Genomic DNA, 16614 nt, shown 5'->3' with positions numbered 1-16614 from the left:
ATTGAAACAGACAGAATAGACCAGACCAAAATCTGATTATCTAAGAAGGATTTAGTGCTAAAAATGTAATGAATATGTTTTGTATGTCCCACAGACCTATCCTAACCTCTTCAAGGAAGGTCTATTTTTTAAAAAAGAGAGCACATTCATGACATTAAAGTGATTTCAGCTCAAATAAACAACCATCTAATGCTCTTGTACATCATAAAATTTTGCCTTTTTCATTTTTATTCCCTTTGCGGTTTATTCAGAATGTACAGTCGTGTCCTGCCACATGATGAAACACAAGTAAAATCTGTTTCACATCTGTCTTTATTTAAGGCAGTGGGTGCAACTGTACCACATAAGAATGTTACATATTTAAATCTGCTCTCAAAGCATATTCCAGGGTTAGAATGGCCTAGTCAAAGTTCAGGCCCAAATCCAAATAAAAATCTGTGATAAGATTTGAAAGTGGAAAAGGAAATATTTTTATCTCTAGCCGACCTATTTAACCTCATCATGGTTGTTTACTTCATTATGTATTTATTATGTGTTAGTCAAAATAAGCAGAGGAGTCTGAATCTCCACTGTTCTGTTATGAGTTAAAGTAGCCTTTGTGGTAAAGGTTAACCTGTAGATGTTTCTACACAGGATGTGAGAGTGCTCTCTGTTCCTCTGAACGGTTTCTGAAACCCCCAAACTCTGGGCACGCATCGCATTTTTTCACCTTTGATAGTTTGTCACAGATTCACAACATAAATGAAAAACAAAAAGCAGAATAAAATGAGCAGCAACAGATGCATGTCTTATTTTATCTCATCAGACGAAACATCTGTGTAGAGTTGTTTGTATTTATCAAGGCCAGTCTGTGGAAAATAAAGACAACCACAGTGTTTTGAACTGCTACCACACAGGATGCTGCGCTCTCTGAAAACAAAGACGGGAGATGGAGGCTTTTTTCAAAATGACGTATCGCTAAAGAGATACACCGGAAATCAGCACTAATTTTGCACTAAGATAAAGGATGAAGCTGCAAACATTACAGCTCAATTTTTATTAACCTCATTGTTTATGTGTTGGTCATAATGGGAGTTATTCTGCAAAACAAGAATTGGTGGAAAACCATAGGTAACTATAAACACTTTAGATAACATTAGTAATTTATGAACGGATATTTGGTAAACAGATGAATCAATAATAGTTACTGTAGCTTAGTTAAGATAATGGATACAATTATCCGTTTCTAGGGACTATTGCAGTGTTTTGATGAAAGAGGGATAAACAATGCAAATTAAACAGACAAACTATCAATGATCAAACTACTGATTGGAATATAAAAACGTCACAGAAATATTGAAATCATTTATTACTCACTTATTTACAGGTTATGTTTATGTCATATCTCAGGGAGTGTTAAAACTTTAGGTCATAATTGTGATCATTTTTACAGAAATGTGAAAAGATTTTTTTTTTCCCATTTACTTTTCACTTAAGTAAAGTTAGAACTCATAAGTTCGAGTTTATGTAGTTCTTCTGTTGAAAGCTATGCAAATTCTTGCCAAAACTACATGAAGCTCATGGCGACCAACAGCTGGTCACACATATTCAAAAAAAACTTTGTGAAAAAAATCCAAAAATATAATTAAAATAAAGAAGAGGAAGAAATTCATTCATGGTTGAAATTTGACCCCAAATGGAAGTGAATACACAGGTAGAGACAAAGGCTTCAAGTCTTTATTTCCAAGAACAAACAAATAAAACAGAACCAAGAAAAGGGAAAGAACTCAAAGAATACAAGAATCTGACAAAACCCAGAGGAAATAAGGTGAAAACAGCTAAAACATTGTATATCCATTACATTTTTACATTCAGTTGAGCATCAATACTGCGTCCGGTTTATCACAGAATTTGCTGTGGTAATTTGTGCACTCAGGGTTTGTTTCTTAGATTCGTTCAACACAAAAAAGCTCCAGCATGAGAAGCAGCAAGTGTTGTGGTTCCCTGACCATGCTGTTAGTTCATGGCTCATCCTCAGAACCTGATGTGGTCAACCAGAAGAAGAATCAAAACCAAGGCAATTCCAGCAGAAACGATTAGCCTGACAGTGGCTTCATTCTGACACCAGCTGCTGTTTTCTGAAGAAGACAAACAAAATTGGGCAAGTAAAAGAAGTACTAGCTCTACTGGCAGATTATTTCAATTATAACTAGTAGTTTTTCATCAATATTAAGGAATTATTGACTGGAAACGTTCTTGCTAGTTTTGTCTTATTTCAAGTATGCCAATGTAGAGGGGTGAAAAACAAGTTGTTAGTAAACAAAACCAAGAAGTAAGAAAATAGGCACCCCAACATAATTTTTCATTTTGTATATTTAATTTCTCATCGTAATAAGTTCTGTAGTGTTATTTCAGTTAGTCCGTGCAATTCTACACATGGCCGCTAGGGGCGCTGACGCGTTAGTGACCAAGAAAAGATTGAGCACACCAGAAGAATAAATCTTCCTGTTGAAGGTAAAAGGAGCTCAACGTGTGTGTCTCGTCTTTTCTATATCGCAGGTCAGTAAAAATGTATTTTGATGCATAAATGTGGTGTCCAAGAATTAAGAGGTTATAGACTCGAGAGTCAACTGGTGGGTCACTTTGTACAGCTTTGGATGGACATTGTGTAGAAAACGGGACGTATTTCGGGAGGCTAACTAATGCTAATGCGAGCGAACATTGTACATGTTGAGCTAGCTGAGAAACAGTTGAAGGACTAGAGATTGAATTCATTTTGAACTTATTGTATTTTTCACTTTTGAAACGGTAAAATACATTTTTCTGGTGTCTTTTCTTTATGGGTTATTTCAATAACACAGAAACAATGTTGTTGTCAAACTCAATGAGAAGTGCCCTGGGTAAAAGGGGCAACTACATCTCGTTGCTTGTACTTGTGACAGTGCAATGACAATAAAGTTGAATTATATTCTATATGTTGTGTTGTGTTGAATAAAAATTGTAAAAGCTATTAAAATAGTTAAAAGCAAATCCATATATTTTTATTTTGAAAGTTAAAAATATTAAAGGTTTGAGAAAAAGGGACAAGATATTTGAGTTAAAACAAAACTAATTGGTTTGGATAATTAAAAGCTATCTAAAGTGTTTTGTCATTCAATAAAATTCATGATGGAGCATGTTAAAATAATTCTCCTTCGGTTTAAAGGGATATCGCAGTCATTTGTAATGTAATGAATCGAAGGGTTATTTGTTGAAGTTATACAGTGATACCTGAAGTATTTGATATGAAGTATTGCATATGTAGTGGTGTATATGGAGTACGGTCATCACCAGAAGAATAAATCTTCCTGTTGGAGGTAAAAGGAGCTCAACGTGTGTGTCTCGTCTTTTCTATATCGCAGCATCACACGTTGAGGGAAGATCATCTGCTACATTACCCTCAGCCATCCGAGGTTGCAGGGTAACACCAAGATTAAAATTATTTCATAAGATTTTGTGTTTTTGCAGAAGCTTTTCGGAGGCATTGATTCACTGTTAAGTGTCAATCATTTTCCAGATGAAAAACTGATTTCTATTTTATTGATAAATCTGGTTAGTAGCCAGCAGAGGTAGGCGAAGTACCCAAAGATTGTACTCAAGTAACTTCTTTAACATACTTTTAATCAAGTATAAGGTAAAAAGATGATCAATCACTTAATATTAAAATATTAAATTACAAGATGGAACAAAATATAAAGTGAAGTGGAAATTTTGGTATTTTAAGGAACCAATTGACAGTTTTTCCAAATAAGTTTCTTTCAATAAAACTTTAACAAAAACTGCAGGTGTGTGTCTGTCACTGGTTAATTTTTGGCTAAAACATGTTTGTTTTTCATTCAGTGGGTAGAGAATACAGAAATTTTACTCGAGTAAGAGTAGAAATACTTCATCGCAAAATTACTCAAGTAAAAGTAAAAAGTACAGTGCAGTAGAAATACTGCTAAAAGTATATTTTCTTTACAAAATGTTACTCAACTAGCTAGTAACCAACTCTGGTTGCCAATATTTCTGTAATTATTCAGTTCACTTAAATCATTGAAAGGTTGGTGTTAAGAGAGGAGATTATAAACATACATTATTTTTAATTGTACCTCCATTTCCCAGCTGAATGTCCTTTGTAAGCAGTTTGGTGGTTTGTCTCTCTACAGGGTTTTCAGCCATGCAGCTGTAGTTGTCTCCATCCGCGGCATCTACCTCCAGAGAAAGACTCAGCTCAGAGGGCAGACTGGGACTGCTTGTTTGTTTTAGCCTCTCCGTCCCTCGGTACCAGGAGAGCTTCAGTTCCCTGCTGTTCTGGACTGAACAGTCCACGGTGACTGAAGCAGAGCTGGTGTTAATGACAGATGAAGTGACGGTAATGGACGGCATAGGGAGAAAACCTGAGGAAAGAAACATGAGGAAAAAATGAAAGGACTCTGAGTTTATTTTATTTTTTAAGCACTAATCCACTGACTAATTAACCGAGATTCAATGTTTAGGATGAGAGGAGTCATTTAGTCACATTTAGAGTGAGCAGTTTTGGACATTTAAGTAGATTTTAATATCCAGAATCAGTTAAAAAATCACACAGAGAAAACAAAACAAAAGAAAAAAAACCTCAAAGAAGACTGAATAAACTTAATGTATTTAAAACATTATTTTTATTTATAAATTGAGGTTGCTGTGCTGTAAAGTGACCAAAGGTCCCTACACTGACACTTCAAAGTCAGAGGAAGTTTGTTACATTCACTGGTATGTAATGAATGAAATGAGAGATGCATCACTAAACTGCTCACACACAGAGACACACAGAGCAGCTGCATCAGTGCCTCATTAAAACAAAAATCTAAATCTGTGATAATTATAACTTGTGGTTGATTTTGTTTGTGGCTCAGAAGAAAACCGTTTTAAATACTAACATAATACTTTAAATGAGGGATATTCTCTTTCTGTCACAAAGAAGCTTGTAAACAGCCATAGATTATGAAAATATATATCAGTTATAGTTGATAGAATAGGTTTCAGATTGAAATATAATAAAAAAATATAAAACCAGTCAATGAAAAAAGCTTAAAACTACCTTAAGCAAAAAATTCAAAGTTCCTGGTAAAGGAAACAGCCTTCAAAATGTCTACCGCATGACTTTTTACCCAGAGAAGTGCAACGGAAACACTAAGCCGGTAAAAACAGTCCTAAAAATTTACCCTGGTAATTTAAGAAGAGCCTTGAAGAGGGAAAACACCTGAATTACAGTTTTTCACAAAACCAATGTTTGGATAGAAAGAAATATATAATTCTTCTTTTGTTTAAATATTAATTTTGAGACAAAAGTACTAACTTTTTAACACATTACAAAGTTGTAACTCTTAATGATGGAGTAGCTGCTCATTTAGTAAACGTGTGATGATTATTACATGGTGATTTAAGGATGTTTCTACTCACTGTAGACAGTCAGGTGGAAATCTCTGCTTAGGATTTTGCTGCTGATGGACTGGAACTGGTAAACGCCTGAGTCACTCATTTCCAGCTGCGAGATAGTCAGAGCTCCGGTGTTGCTGTCAAGAAGAAGTCTGTCTCTGAATTTCTCCTCATAGTCACATTTTACTTCTTTATTCAGCTTTACTGATGCTATTCGGATGTTTGGGCTTTCGACTCCGAAGGTCCACACAACCCGGGCGTTGTGTGGACTTTCTACCGGCTGCAGCGTAATGTTCGTTCTCTCTCTTGCTTTCACAGCTTTCTTTTCCTCTTTTGCACAAACGTAGCACAGCAGAACTGAAAGTCAGAGGGCATTTGTAAATTCCCTTGCATTAACAAATATCAAAACCAATAAAGTATTTTTTGCACCTGAATCAACTCTGAACAGTTGCAATGAAATGAGACTGCCAGCTCAGTTTGGAGTTTCATAAGAAACCTTTTTTATGAAATCTACTAGATCACAGTGGTAACATACTGTGTTTGTGATGTAAGATGTTTTTACAGACTCTTTTCTCAATGATCCATAGATGAGTTATCTGAATCTCAACTACAATTTGGCTCCTATTGATGTCCAAATTCAATTCAAATTAAAAAATACATCATTGACTCCAAAGGGAAATTAAATCTGTTGTTCTAAATCAACACACTGCAAAAACACAACATTTTACCAAGTATTTTTGTTTAATTTTCAATGCTAACAACCAATTACACTTAAAAGAAGATAAAACTAACTTACAATTAACTTTTCAGCAAGATATACTAGCCTGTTTAAAGTCAGTAATTCTTGAATATTTGAGAAAAAAATACTGTTTTTATTGGGAGATTCAAACAAAAATAACATGTTGGCTCAGTCTTGTGAAGCAAAGATCAGAAACTCCTGAGAGAATTTGGAGGTTTTTCTTTGAGACTTACCTTATAATATTTCAAAAAGATCACATTTATTTACAAAACGCAGACCAATCGTGAGTTTTATAATATCTTATATAAATTAAAGCAAAACCTGATGGAACTGAAATTATATCATTTTCTATTTAATATAGGAAATGTAAAAGTTTGACAAACAGTTGTTTCATCCCACTCATTATTCAACCTCAGCTTTTCACTGCTTAACCTCTGTATGTCATTGTATGTGTATTTTTTAAAAAAAAAAAGAGTCCTATGTCTAAGCACCACATTATAACTGAAACAACAAACTCTCTGACTGTACCTACCTGTGAGGTAAGTAACAGAGACCTTACCTGCTGTGAGGTAAACTGAGCAGCATGTCACTCCTAAGCCTGCTGCCATTTCTGCTCCACCTGCGTACGATGTTTTTCTACATTATAGTGAAACTGTCAGCGTTGGTGCTGCTCATCAGACTGAAAGCTGCAGAAACCAGGAAGGAGAAGCAGAGAGGAAACACTGTTCACACATTGCTCCCTCATTTGAGTTTTTTTTCTTTTTAACCTAACAGGCATTGATTGGCTGAGAGGCAGCGTCTTAGTGCGTTTTTATGTGTTTTCATCATACGGTGGTAAATAATGTTCTGACTCTGAAAATCTACAAATCTTTTGTCAAAATGTCAAAATTTAATTCATTTTTTTTGGTTAATACAACCTGCTAGATATTTACTGCTCCATGTTTTCATCTGTTCACTTTTACATTTTGGTTATTTTCTTCTTCCTTCATCTTGTTTGTCTGATGTTGCCTCATCTGCTTCTATTGCAACCTTTTGGTTCAGAGAATCCTCACAGATTAAACCATTCAAGATTAGTTTGGGTCATATGTTATGTCTGTTTTCAGTATTATTCTTTGATTAGATGAATATTTAACATTGTAATTACACATGCAGTTATGGGTGACATACTGTCAGCAGAACACACTACAAAAACATAAAATCTTAAAAGTATTTTTGATCCAGTTTCCACTGCAAATATCTCAGTACAATTAAAATGCAACAAGACAAACTTACAAGTAAGATATAGGAGCTATCTAAGACAATTATTCTTGAATATTTTAAAAAAGTATTAGTTACACTAACAGATTTTGTTCACTTAAATTAATATTAAGGAAATACTGACTTCGAAGAAGCTCCTGAAAACTTATTTGTAAGTTAATTTTGTCTTATTTCAAGATACTTACACAAGAAACTAGACAAAACTACTTAGTAAGATTTTGTGTTTTTGCAGTACATTTAAAGTGTTGCAAAAAAGTACGTCCCTACTTGCAGATATTTATTTTAGTCCTGCAAATGTTTCAGATTATAAAACAAATTTCAATATTAGTCCAAGATAACTTAATGAAATACAAAAAGCATTATAAAACTGCCTTATCTGTAGAATTAAAAACTTCAAAATGATTGTTCAGACTAAATAAAGTAGGCTAGAAGTTTGCAAAAAGCAACACGTTATGGCCTTATTTACCAATATTCAAGAGAAAATGCTACATACCACATACTTCTCCTCCAAAGTATGGTTGCTACATTGCTATGCATAATTTTTGTGGTGAAAAATTAAATTGAGCGTACGAAAAATGATCTGTCAACAAGACGACGCCCGAAGGAATGGGGTTCTTGGAAAAACAAGAACCAGATCTCATTAGAGGGCAGATCTCAGCAGCAGCTTCATTACAAAATGTTTTACGGCCCTGCAGTCACTACCAACTAAAGTCTAATGATTTAGTCCTGGATGTGTTTGTCCTTCATGTTAATCCCCATCCACACACCCACTCCCCCACTGGGTCTGCCAGTCAATCCATTAGTTCTCATCAGGTCACACACCACTTTAATGGACACACACCCGCACCCTGAGCCAGACAGGAGTTAAAACCATAAAAGCCAAGGCTCCATTATTACCCATGTGTGTGCGGGTGGGTAGTGGTGTGTGTGACAGCATTATGACCAAACACACGTGTGTGTGTTCACCTTTTACCAGGCCCTATGTGTGTTCCCAGACCTGATGATCAAAAACATGCAGTAGTGTGCTGGTCAGCCAGGTGGTCTTCCCAGACTTGGGTGGTCTCAGGACTTTAAAACTGGAGGTGTGTGTGTGTGTGTGTGTGTGTGTGGTTATACTGGACAATTAATCAGTTATCAGCATTGTTTCTGTCATTTGTTACATCAGTTTTATTTCCGTTGAGTGATAGGAACAAGAGGGAAGAATATTTTCTACCTTAATCAGTGTTTGCTGCCTCCAGCACAATAAGCTGGAAACCGTCATATTCCCAACTTCATTAATTTATTTATTTATCTGTTTGTTTGACAGGCACAATGCACACAAACACAGGACAGAACATGAGCAAGTCTGTAAGTCTGTAACTGATTCATTGCACCAAGAGTGGATAGCAAAAGCTAATAGGCCCTGGTTGAATATTTCCAGGCATTACAGTATTTACAATTTATAAATTAAGGTAAGTATACATACATTTTCCTGCCTACTTGCTCATGTGAGCAACCTTGCAACCTCCAAATCCATAAAGTAAAAAAATATACATTAAAATACGTACAATTTATAAATCTAGATGCAAAAATACGTTTTCCTCTTTTCATATTCATACATAACCTTGCAGTGTCCAAATTTATATAACTATCCTTGCACATCCTCACACATTCAGCCAACATTATTATATATATATTATGTTATATATAATTGAATATATAATACTAACTCACTCCTACACAGACTTTCTCATCCATTAAATTAATAAAATTAAGTGTAAAGAAAGATTTTCCTTCAGGAGAGAGTTAGTTTTACATGCGCGATTAATAACTTTCTTATTGTGGTACTTTTATATGAAAAAGTGGTCTGAGCAAATGAGGTTCTACAATTCTGTTTGATTTGATTTATTTATCTCAAACAAGTTTTTTAGAAATCAAGAAATCAATTGTAAATAACTGGACAAACAGCATCAAAATAATAACCAGCAAATTTTACAAGCCAAAGAGCCCTCAGTCCAGATAACTAAAACTTGTTTAGTGGCACAAACTCACATGAAATTTTGAAAGACAGACTACTTATAATTTTTAAATGCATCTACTATTGATAATTTGTTGCTAACTTTAAAGAACCTTTCTGTTCCTAGGTCTTAAAAGGAAGAAAATCAAAATCATCAATTTTTTGATGATTTTTTTTTCTGTGGGATGTTGATATTTGTTAAAAATGTAAAAATAAAATAAAATAAAAAGCATAGTTTCCAACCTGATGACAAGAAAAATAGATCTAAAATAAGATTTCTGTTAATTTGGACATTTTGATGAAAAACTGTTAAAACTTTAAGGTCAAGATAAACTTTATTATCCCAAAGGAACTATTTGTTTCGCAACCAAGAGAGAACAAAATGTACAGAACAATTTAAAAACAAAAATCTGCATTTTTGATCAGATCTGTATTTAAAAACATTAATTTATCACTTCTAGCCCATGTTATTGACAGCAAGCTGCAGGTTCAAACTGAAGTCTGTTCACCGAGCGTCGAGTTCATTTCCTGGCCATCTTTCCTTGGAAGTTGTTAAAAAGTAGCTCATAAAAGTCCAGCCCAGATAGTTGGCTCAAGCCATTAACTTGCTGTTGCTGTTTTTCCTTTATTATTATTTAGCCCATCAAACTTTCTGCTGCACATGTGCTTTGCTGCAATATTGCAAAAGCTCGGGGTCCGGATACTTTGCCCTCCAGATGGGATGAACAAACCTGTTGGAAACACATTCGAACCAACATAAGACACAAAACAACAAACCTCCAGCTACCCGGGCAGCTCATGCTGGCTAATTCTCTGTCCTGGATCAACAAACAGAAAATTCCCATAACTGACAATAACTTTAACTTTACATTAAAGTTATTGTCAGGGTCATTAAAAAAAAGCTATGTTTTCTTCATAGCTATACAGGAAAACAAATGAGATAATTTTGTAGATCGTACATTTCAACTTTCATTTCATTTGCAGCTGAAAAACATGAGACTTTTTGCACTTAGCAAGTCAACTGCACTTTATATTCTCACTGTTACTTTCTCATGCTGCTATTACTAATTTTCACACTTAATCATTTTTTGCAATGACTTTAAAGTGCAATATTAACAATAAGTACAATGAGGTTTTAATTTTTTATCCTTTTTATTTTTATTTATCTCCAGGGCAATTATGACAATTAAAAATATGTTGTATGCCTTATAGAAACATGCAATTATTCAAACATATATACACAGTTTTTATATGATTGAGCAGAATAAACACATTGTAGGTATAAAAAATTCTGTATATGTATAAAAAAAATAAGAGACCACTTAAAATGATCTGTTTCTCTGAATTTACTCTTTTAGGTAAATGTTTGAGTAAAATGAACATTGTTCTTTTATTCTTTGAACTACTGACATGTCTCAGAAAATCCAAGCACAAATTTTGTATTTATTTGCAGACAAATAGGTAAAAATAACAAAAAAGATACAGTGTTTTCTGAGCTGAAATAATGCAAAGAAAACAAGTTCCTATTTATTTAGAAACAATACTAATGTTTTAACTCAGGAAGAGTTCAGAGATCAATATTTGGATGAATAACCAGGAGGTTTTCAAAGGATTCAGTGCAGTGGTCTTTAATTTTTTTCTAATTGTTTTTTATTATATTTAAAATAACAAAAACAACTGAAATACTTAAATAGAAAATTCTTTTTTATTTTGGTATGTATTTAGATACAGTAGTTATCCAGAAGTCCTTTATATGGTGTTTGGTGTCTTTCATTAACAGCTACCTTACACAGTGCTATATAATTATATTTTCTCCAAGTCGAGGAGATCTAGATCTTTCTTTAAACTGTCTCTTAAGAGTGTTTTATTGCTTCACAGGCATAAATCTGTGTCAGGTTTGGAACAGTGTGTCCGTCCAGCTGGCCAGATATTTACATACAGAGCATAAAAAGCCTATTATTTGCTGAGCGCACTCAGTCCTTTGCAATTACAACTTTGCACACATCGATATCGCAGACACCAGCTTTATTCAGTATATTGTGCGTCACTATCCACACATATGTCCTATAATGACTCAAACAGAGCAAATCTCTCAATTTATTCAAAAGAGATAAATGACTACACATCCTGTCCTGGAGATAACTTTCCAAACATTTTAATTGTAAATTCTTAGTGTAGGTTATTAAATAAACCCAGAAAATGATTCTGTTAAATATAAGACATGTGTTGACGTGCTTTTTGCCGCTACCTGGTGTAGTTGTTCTTTTTGCCTCTGCCACTTCTGCAGCCAATCTCCGCCAGTCTGAAAACTGACTGAACTGCTACCTAAAACCACTGGGAGGCAGAATTTGACTAGAAAGTTGTCATGAGCCATGAGAATCACAATCCTCACTTCCTCCCTCTGTCCCAGTCCGGATTGAACAGCCATTTGCTACATGACAGCAGTGCACTACACTCCAGTTCAAATGTTGCTGGCAATGTTTCTGAAACAGAGGTTAAAGTAAAATTCCCATTGCAAATACAGCCTACAGATTGGGCCAACCACTGCACAAAAAACAAAGAATTAGACTATTTACTTACATAGAAAACGGATTCGCTGGTCAAACCGTCAAATGCTTCTGACAAAACTGTCCATGATTGGAGTGCAGCAATTTGTCCTGTCCCAACACACTTCAGCACAACTCATCTGATGCATTTAAAGGTGACCTATTAGGCTTCTTTGGACAGGTTAGGATAAGTCTATTGGCTATACAAAACATGTTCATTATATTTTAATCATTTTTCAGATGGAGTTGCTTTTAAGCCTTTTGTCACTTAAAATCACTTTAAACTGCTGCTGGCCACGCCCCCCAACTCAATGTTTACACTCCCAGCTGAAAATGGCTGCAAACAGATGCGCAGTTATACTGTACAGCCATACATCTTTCAAAAGCAGAAATTAAGCCTACTGGACAACCAACAAGAATGCAGCAAGTGGAATTTGAATGGTAAGTGTAATTTAGGTCTTCATTACTAGGCTGGAAACACTTAAAATGTGTGTTGAATGATAAAAGAAACGGGTAAAAACAGATTGAAGTATTTTATTGATTGTCTGTTTTTATGCAGTGGCATCTCAGCTGGAACTGATGGTGTCCTGTTAAAATAAAACAAACAAATTGATATAAGTATTGTGACTGTTTGAAATGCCCTGAAATGTTTGTGGCTTACCTCTGTCTCTTCCTCTGCAGGGTGTTCAGGCTAAAAGACTCCCTGGGGGCCTGAGCACCTTTTAAAGGTTCCAGAAAAGACCAATGCAGATAGAAGAGGGGGAGCAATAGAACTATGCACTTTAGAAATGTAATGTTGGATTTATATTCATAGAAATGTCTTTTTAGAAATGAAATGTCTGCTTAAAAATGAATAGGATTTTAAAATATTATTCTGACGATTTGGTTGTTTTTGTGAAGTTTGTTTGTGTGTATGTATTTTGTTTTACCCTGTTTCTTGGTGGGTTTGTTAATTGGAGCAGCCAGGGACTTTAAAAGGCTGCATGATGGCCACATTGCAGGTGGGTTGCTGCTGAGACCTTAGTCCACAGATGTTAAACTCCGGTCCTCCAGTCGCTGTCCTGCAGTTTTTAGATGTGCCACAGGTACAAAACGTTGGAATGAAATGACTTAATTACCTCCTCCTTGTGTAGATCAGTTCTCCAGCGCCTTGCTAATGACCTGATTATTCTATTCAGGTGTGGTGCAGCAGAGGCACATCTAAAAGTTGCAGGACTGCTGCCCTTGAGGACTGGAGTTTTACACCCCTACCTTAGGCCATTGGAAGCAGGGTTGTCTGTGTGTTAAATGTTGGTGAATAAACACCCGGTCTGTCTGCACCGTTTCTCTGCCTCAAGGCTCCTACTTAGTCCAGCCGCTGAGGGCCATTCTAATAGTAAGTCAACAACAAAGCTTTTCCAGCAGCCATTGTACAGTGTGATGATGCTCAGCTTGGGTGGCTAAGCAGGCAGGGATTCATTGGGATTACTAGGTGAGGGGCAGTACCTGCTGATTTGTGATGTTACATTCAGAAAGTTGCTGAAACGGGTTATTTTCCAGATACCCAAAACCTTTAATTCATTGTCAAGAAAATGGATGAGTGTTTTTTTTAAGTGCTTCAGACGTTTCTAGAAGCCGCAGAAATCCAAATGAAAGTACAAAAACATGTTAAATGTGAATTTTACTTAATATGCCTCCTAGGCAACAGCTGATGCCTGTTAATATATTTGGAGGATGAAAGCTCAATCTACAGACCCAACCATAAAATCTGGTGAATCTACTGCTAACATCTTTCTGCACACAGACTCAGAAGTATTTTGTTGCCAAAATAAGAACCCCAGTATTATTGTGGTCAGAAATGTATTGATTACAGTTGTATATCTAAAGATGTATTTTTATTTGATCATCAAATGAGTCTACATGTGATGTAACAAACAAACCCAACCAACATCCCTCCAACACCGTGCATTAGAGTTTATTCAGCAGAAGAGACACCAAAAACCTTTATAAAAGTTCAAGAAGTCCTGGCCTTCAATCAAAGACAACTTTTCATTTAAGTTATATCAAAAGCTTGTTTTTCTGGCCATCCAAACATTTATATTTTTATGTTAAGCTTTTTTTTTCTTTTCTTTTTTTAAACTAAACTTGCAAAGAACTTTAATAATCAGCATGTTTGATTTTTATTCAGTTTCATTTCACGGTCAGACCTAGGCTTGAACGTGTTTGGCTTTTCCTTTCCCAATAAGATTTAATGTTTCCAACTTAACTGCATCCTTTACCTTCGCTTTTCCACATTGACAGGTAGCAACATTTACATCGGTGTGACGTTTGCAGATGTTTTTCCTCTTGGCATTGCTGTTAACACTTATTTGTGTTCTTCATACCAATTAAACTGATAAAATTCCTGCTTTTATACAGGACCTCACACACATTTATTGAAGAACTGATGTTGCAGCTCATATATTTCCTCATGACTGTTATGTCAGTCATTCTTGTTCTACAAATTAAATAATGTCACCTGCAGTTAGTGGTTGAAGAGACAAAATTGGAGGTTTGTTTCAAAAGCATCCCAGATATTTTATTCTTTCTGAATGTTATTCATTTCCTGAATATACAGTAATTTGTAAGACTTTAATTTCTTTAATCAACACCATCAGAACCATAGAAGTATTGGGAGTATAATATTATGTACATGTCTACAGATGCACTGGTAATTTTTAAATCTAAGTGATAAAACGGGTTATAGGTACGAACGGGGCCCCCTGGTGGAGAAAATGAGTCAAAGCGGTGGAGGAAAGTATCGTGAGCAGAGGAGTGCTAAAGGGAGGGGTCTCCAGGAGCTAATGGCTACCAGATGTTTTGGTCGGATCACAGGGAAAAAACTCTATTCAGGCCTTAGTCATCTATCATGTTTGCTCGTCCACTGCAGTTAAAGACCAGCAGGTATACCGGAGGAGTGTTTGGTATACAGTGAACCCTCGTTTTTCGTGGGGGTTACGTTCCAAAAAGAACCCGCGATAGGCGAAATCCGCGAAGAAACCTTTTTTTTTTTTTTTTTTTTTTTTTACAATTATTATACAATAAAATATTCCATAATACATTGAAACCAAAGAACAAAACCTTTTTACACGCCCAAACATTTGTTTAACAAATAAAAAGTACTGTATAAACTTTATTTTTTAATTTATTTTTTACAAATAACTACTGTACTGTAAAATAATAGTTTTAATATGAACTGAAAGCGGATTCCAGTGCCCGAATTGCGGAGATCAGCGCCGCCCCACCGCGACCTGAGTCATTGGATTAGAAAAGGAGAAAATAAAAAGTGATTATATAAAAAAAACAAAACAAAGTACAGTAGGACAAATAGTGACTCCCGTGTATTTCACTGCTCTTCTGACTGAGCCGCTGCAGCCTGACTCGCTCTGTAGCGGTTTTTTTCTTCTAAAGCCCGCGGTGCAGGTGTGTTTTTTCGAGAGAAGAACATAGTTATCGGTAGTTGTTGTCGCTCTTTTTACTTCTGGGCAAAAAGATTCTTATAAACCGACATGCCACCATCGATTATGTTAAATTTGGCAAGCTGTTTTACGTACGTGTACATATAAACCTCAATGTTATTGACACACAGGTAGAGAAGAAGCGGAGAGACTGTTTAGCCAATCAGAATGCAGAACACAATGCACGATGCAAATCCGCGAAGCAGCGATACCGAGACAGGTGAACCACGATATAGCGAGGGATCACTGTACTGCATTAACTGTTCTGTAGATTTAAATATATAAGTACTGTGTTGTGAAGAAAGAAAAAAAAATATATTTTCCCCATCTGTTGTTAAATTGTCATCTTTTCCAGCTCTTAACATACCTAGATAGTTAACTTCTAGCATGACACATTCAAAAAATACAAAATCTTTCCAATTATGTTTTTTGTGGAAATATCCTCGAACACTAGAAATAAGATAAAACTGACTTGCAAGTAACTTTTCAGCAAGATATAGGAGCTCAACCTTCAGAACCACTCAGGTCTTCTGGTTCTGATTCTGCTCTGCATACCCGGAACAAGAACCGAACATGGAGAAGCAGCATTCAGCTTCTCAGTGTTGTAGTACATCAAATCAGGTTTGTAACGGAAATAAATCGCATTGACTGTTTTGCTATCCATTGCACTCCATTGGATTATCAAGTGACATAAACCACCCGTCTCATTCTGATTACAGTTTCATTCAGATTCTGAATCAAATCAGAATATTCATATTACATGATTCATTTAATTTAATCCATTTAAGCCGATCTAATTGACTCATTCATAAATATGTAACATAACGATGGGGTCACATAGAGGGTCAGGATTCGTTGAAGGGTGACTGGGGTTCAAATAACTATTCTGAGTCACAGCCACTACAGTAATAAAAGAACCATTAAAAATGAACTGTACCTCATCTGAAGTGATTCATTTAAAACATTCGTTCATAGCTGAACCAAACACTTGCAGCTTCTTACAACAGGCTGTGTGAGTGTGTTTTATTTAAATGTGTGGGTGTGCATGTGTGTGTGTTTGTATTCCCAGATTCACAGGGTCATCTCTATCTGATGCTAGCTCTCTCAAAAATTAGCTGTCCTCTAGTCTTTACCCCAGGCAAAGCTGTAGCTATTAGATGTGAGGATGAGAAAAGTACTTTCAAG

At 35.5% G+C, this 16614-nt stretch overlaps 1 protein-coding gene across 4 annotated transcripts; it reads right to left on the bottom strand.

Annotated features, from left to right (window-relative positions):
• Nucleotides 1-1694: 1694 nt before the first annotated feature.
• Nucleotides 1695-6930, bottom strand: LOC116719390 (hepatocyte cell adhesion molecule-like). 4 transcript variants are annotated; one of them, XM_032561894.1, is made up of 4 exons: nucleotides 6687-6930; nucleotides 5440-5772; nucleotides 4093-4397; nucleotides 1695-2117 (listed from the first exon to the last, which is right to left on the bottom strand). In XM_032561894.1, the coding sequence occupies exons 1-4, from the start codon at nucleotides 6760-6762 to the stop codon at nucleotides 2076-2078; spliced, it is 756 nt and encodes a 251-aa protein (XP_032417785.1). In that variant the 5' UTR covers nucleotides 6763-6930; the 3' UTR covers nucleotides 1695-2075. The 4 variants fall into 4 exon arrangements, with proteins under 4 accessions (XP_032417785.1, XP_032417783.1, XP_032417784.1 ...); XM_032561892.1 differs by having other exon boundaries at nucleotides 4110-4397; nucleotides 6687-6897; XM_032561893.1 differs by having other exon boundaries at nucleotides 4110-4397; nucleotides 6714-6867.
• Nucleotides 6931-16614: the final 9684 nt, after the last annotated feature.

The sequence above is a fragment of the Xiphophorus hellerii genome, chromosome 5, assembly GCF_003331165.1.
Source record: "Xiphophorus hellerii strain 12219 chromosome 5, Xiphophorus_hellerii-4.1, whole genome shotgun sequence".
NCBI classification, from domain to species: Eukaryota; Metazoa; Chordata; class Actinopteri; order Cyprinodontiformes; family Poeciliidae; genus Xiphophorus; species Xiphophorus hellerii.
Note: the sequence above shows the minus strand (reverse complement) of the source record. Positions and strands in the feature narration are given on the sequence as shown.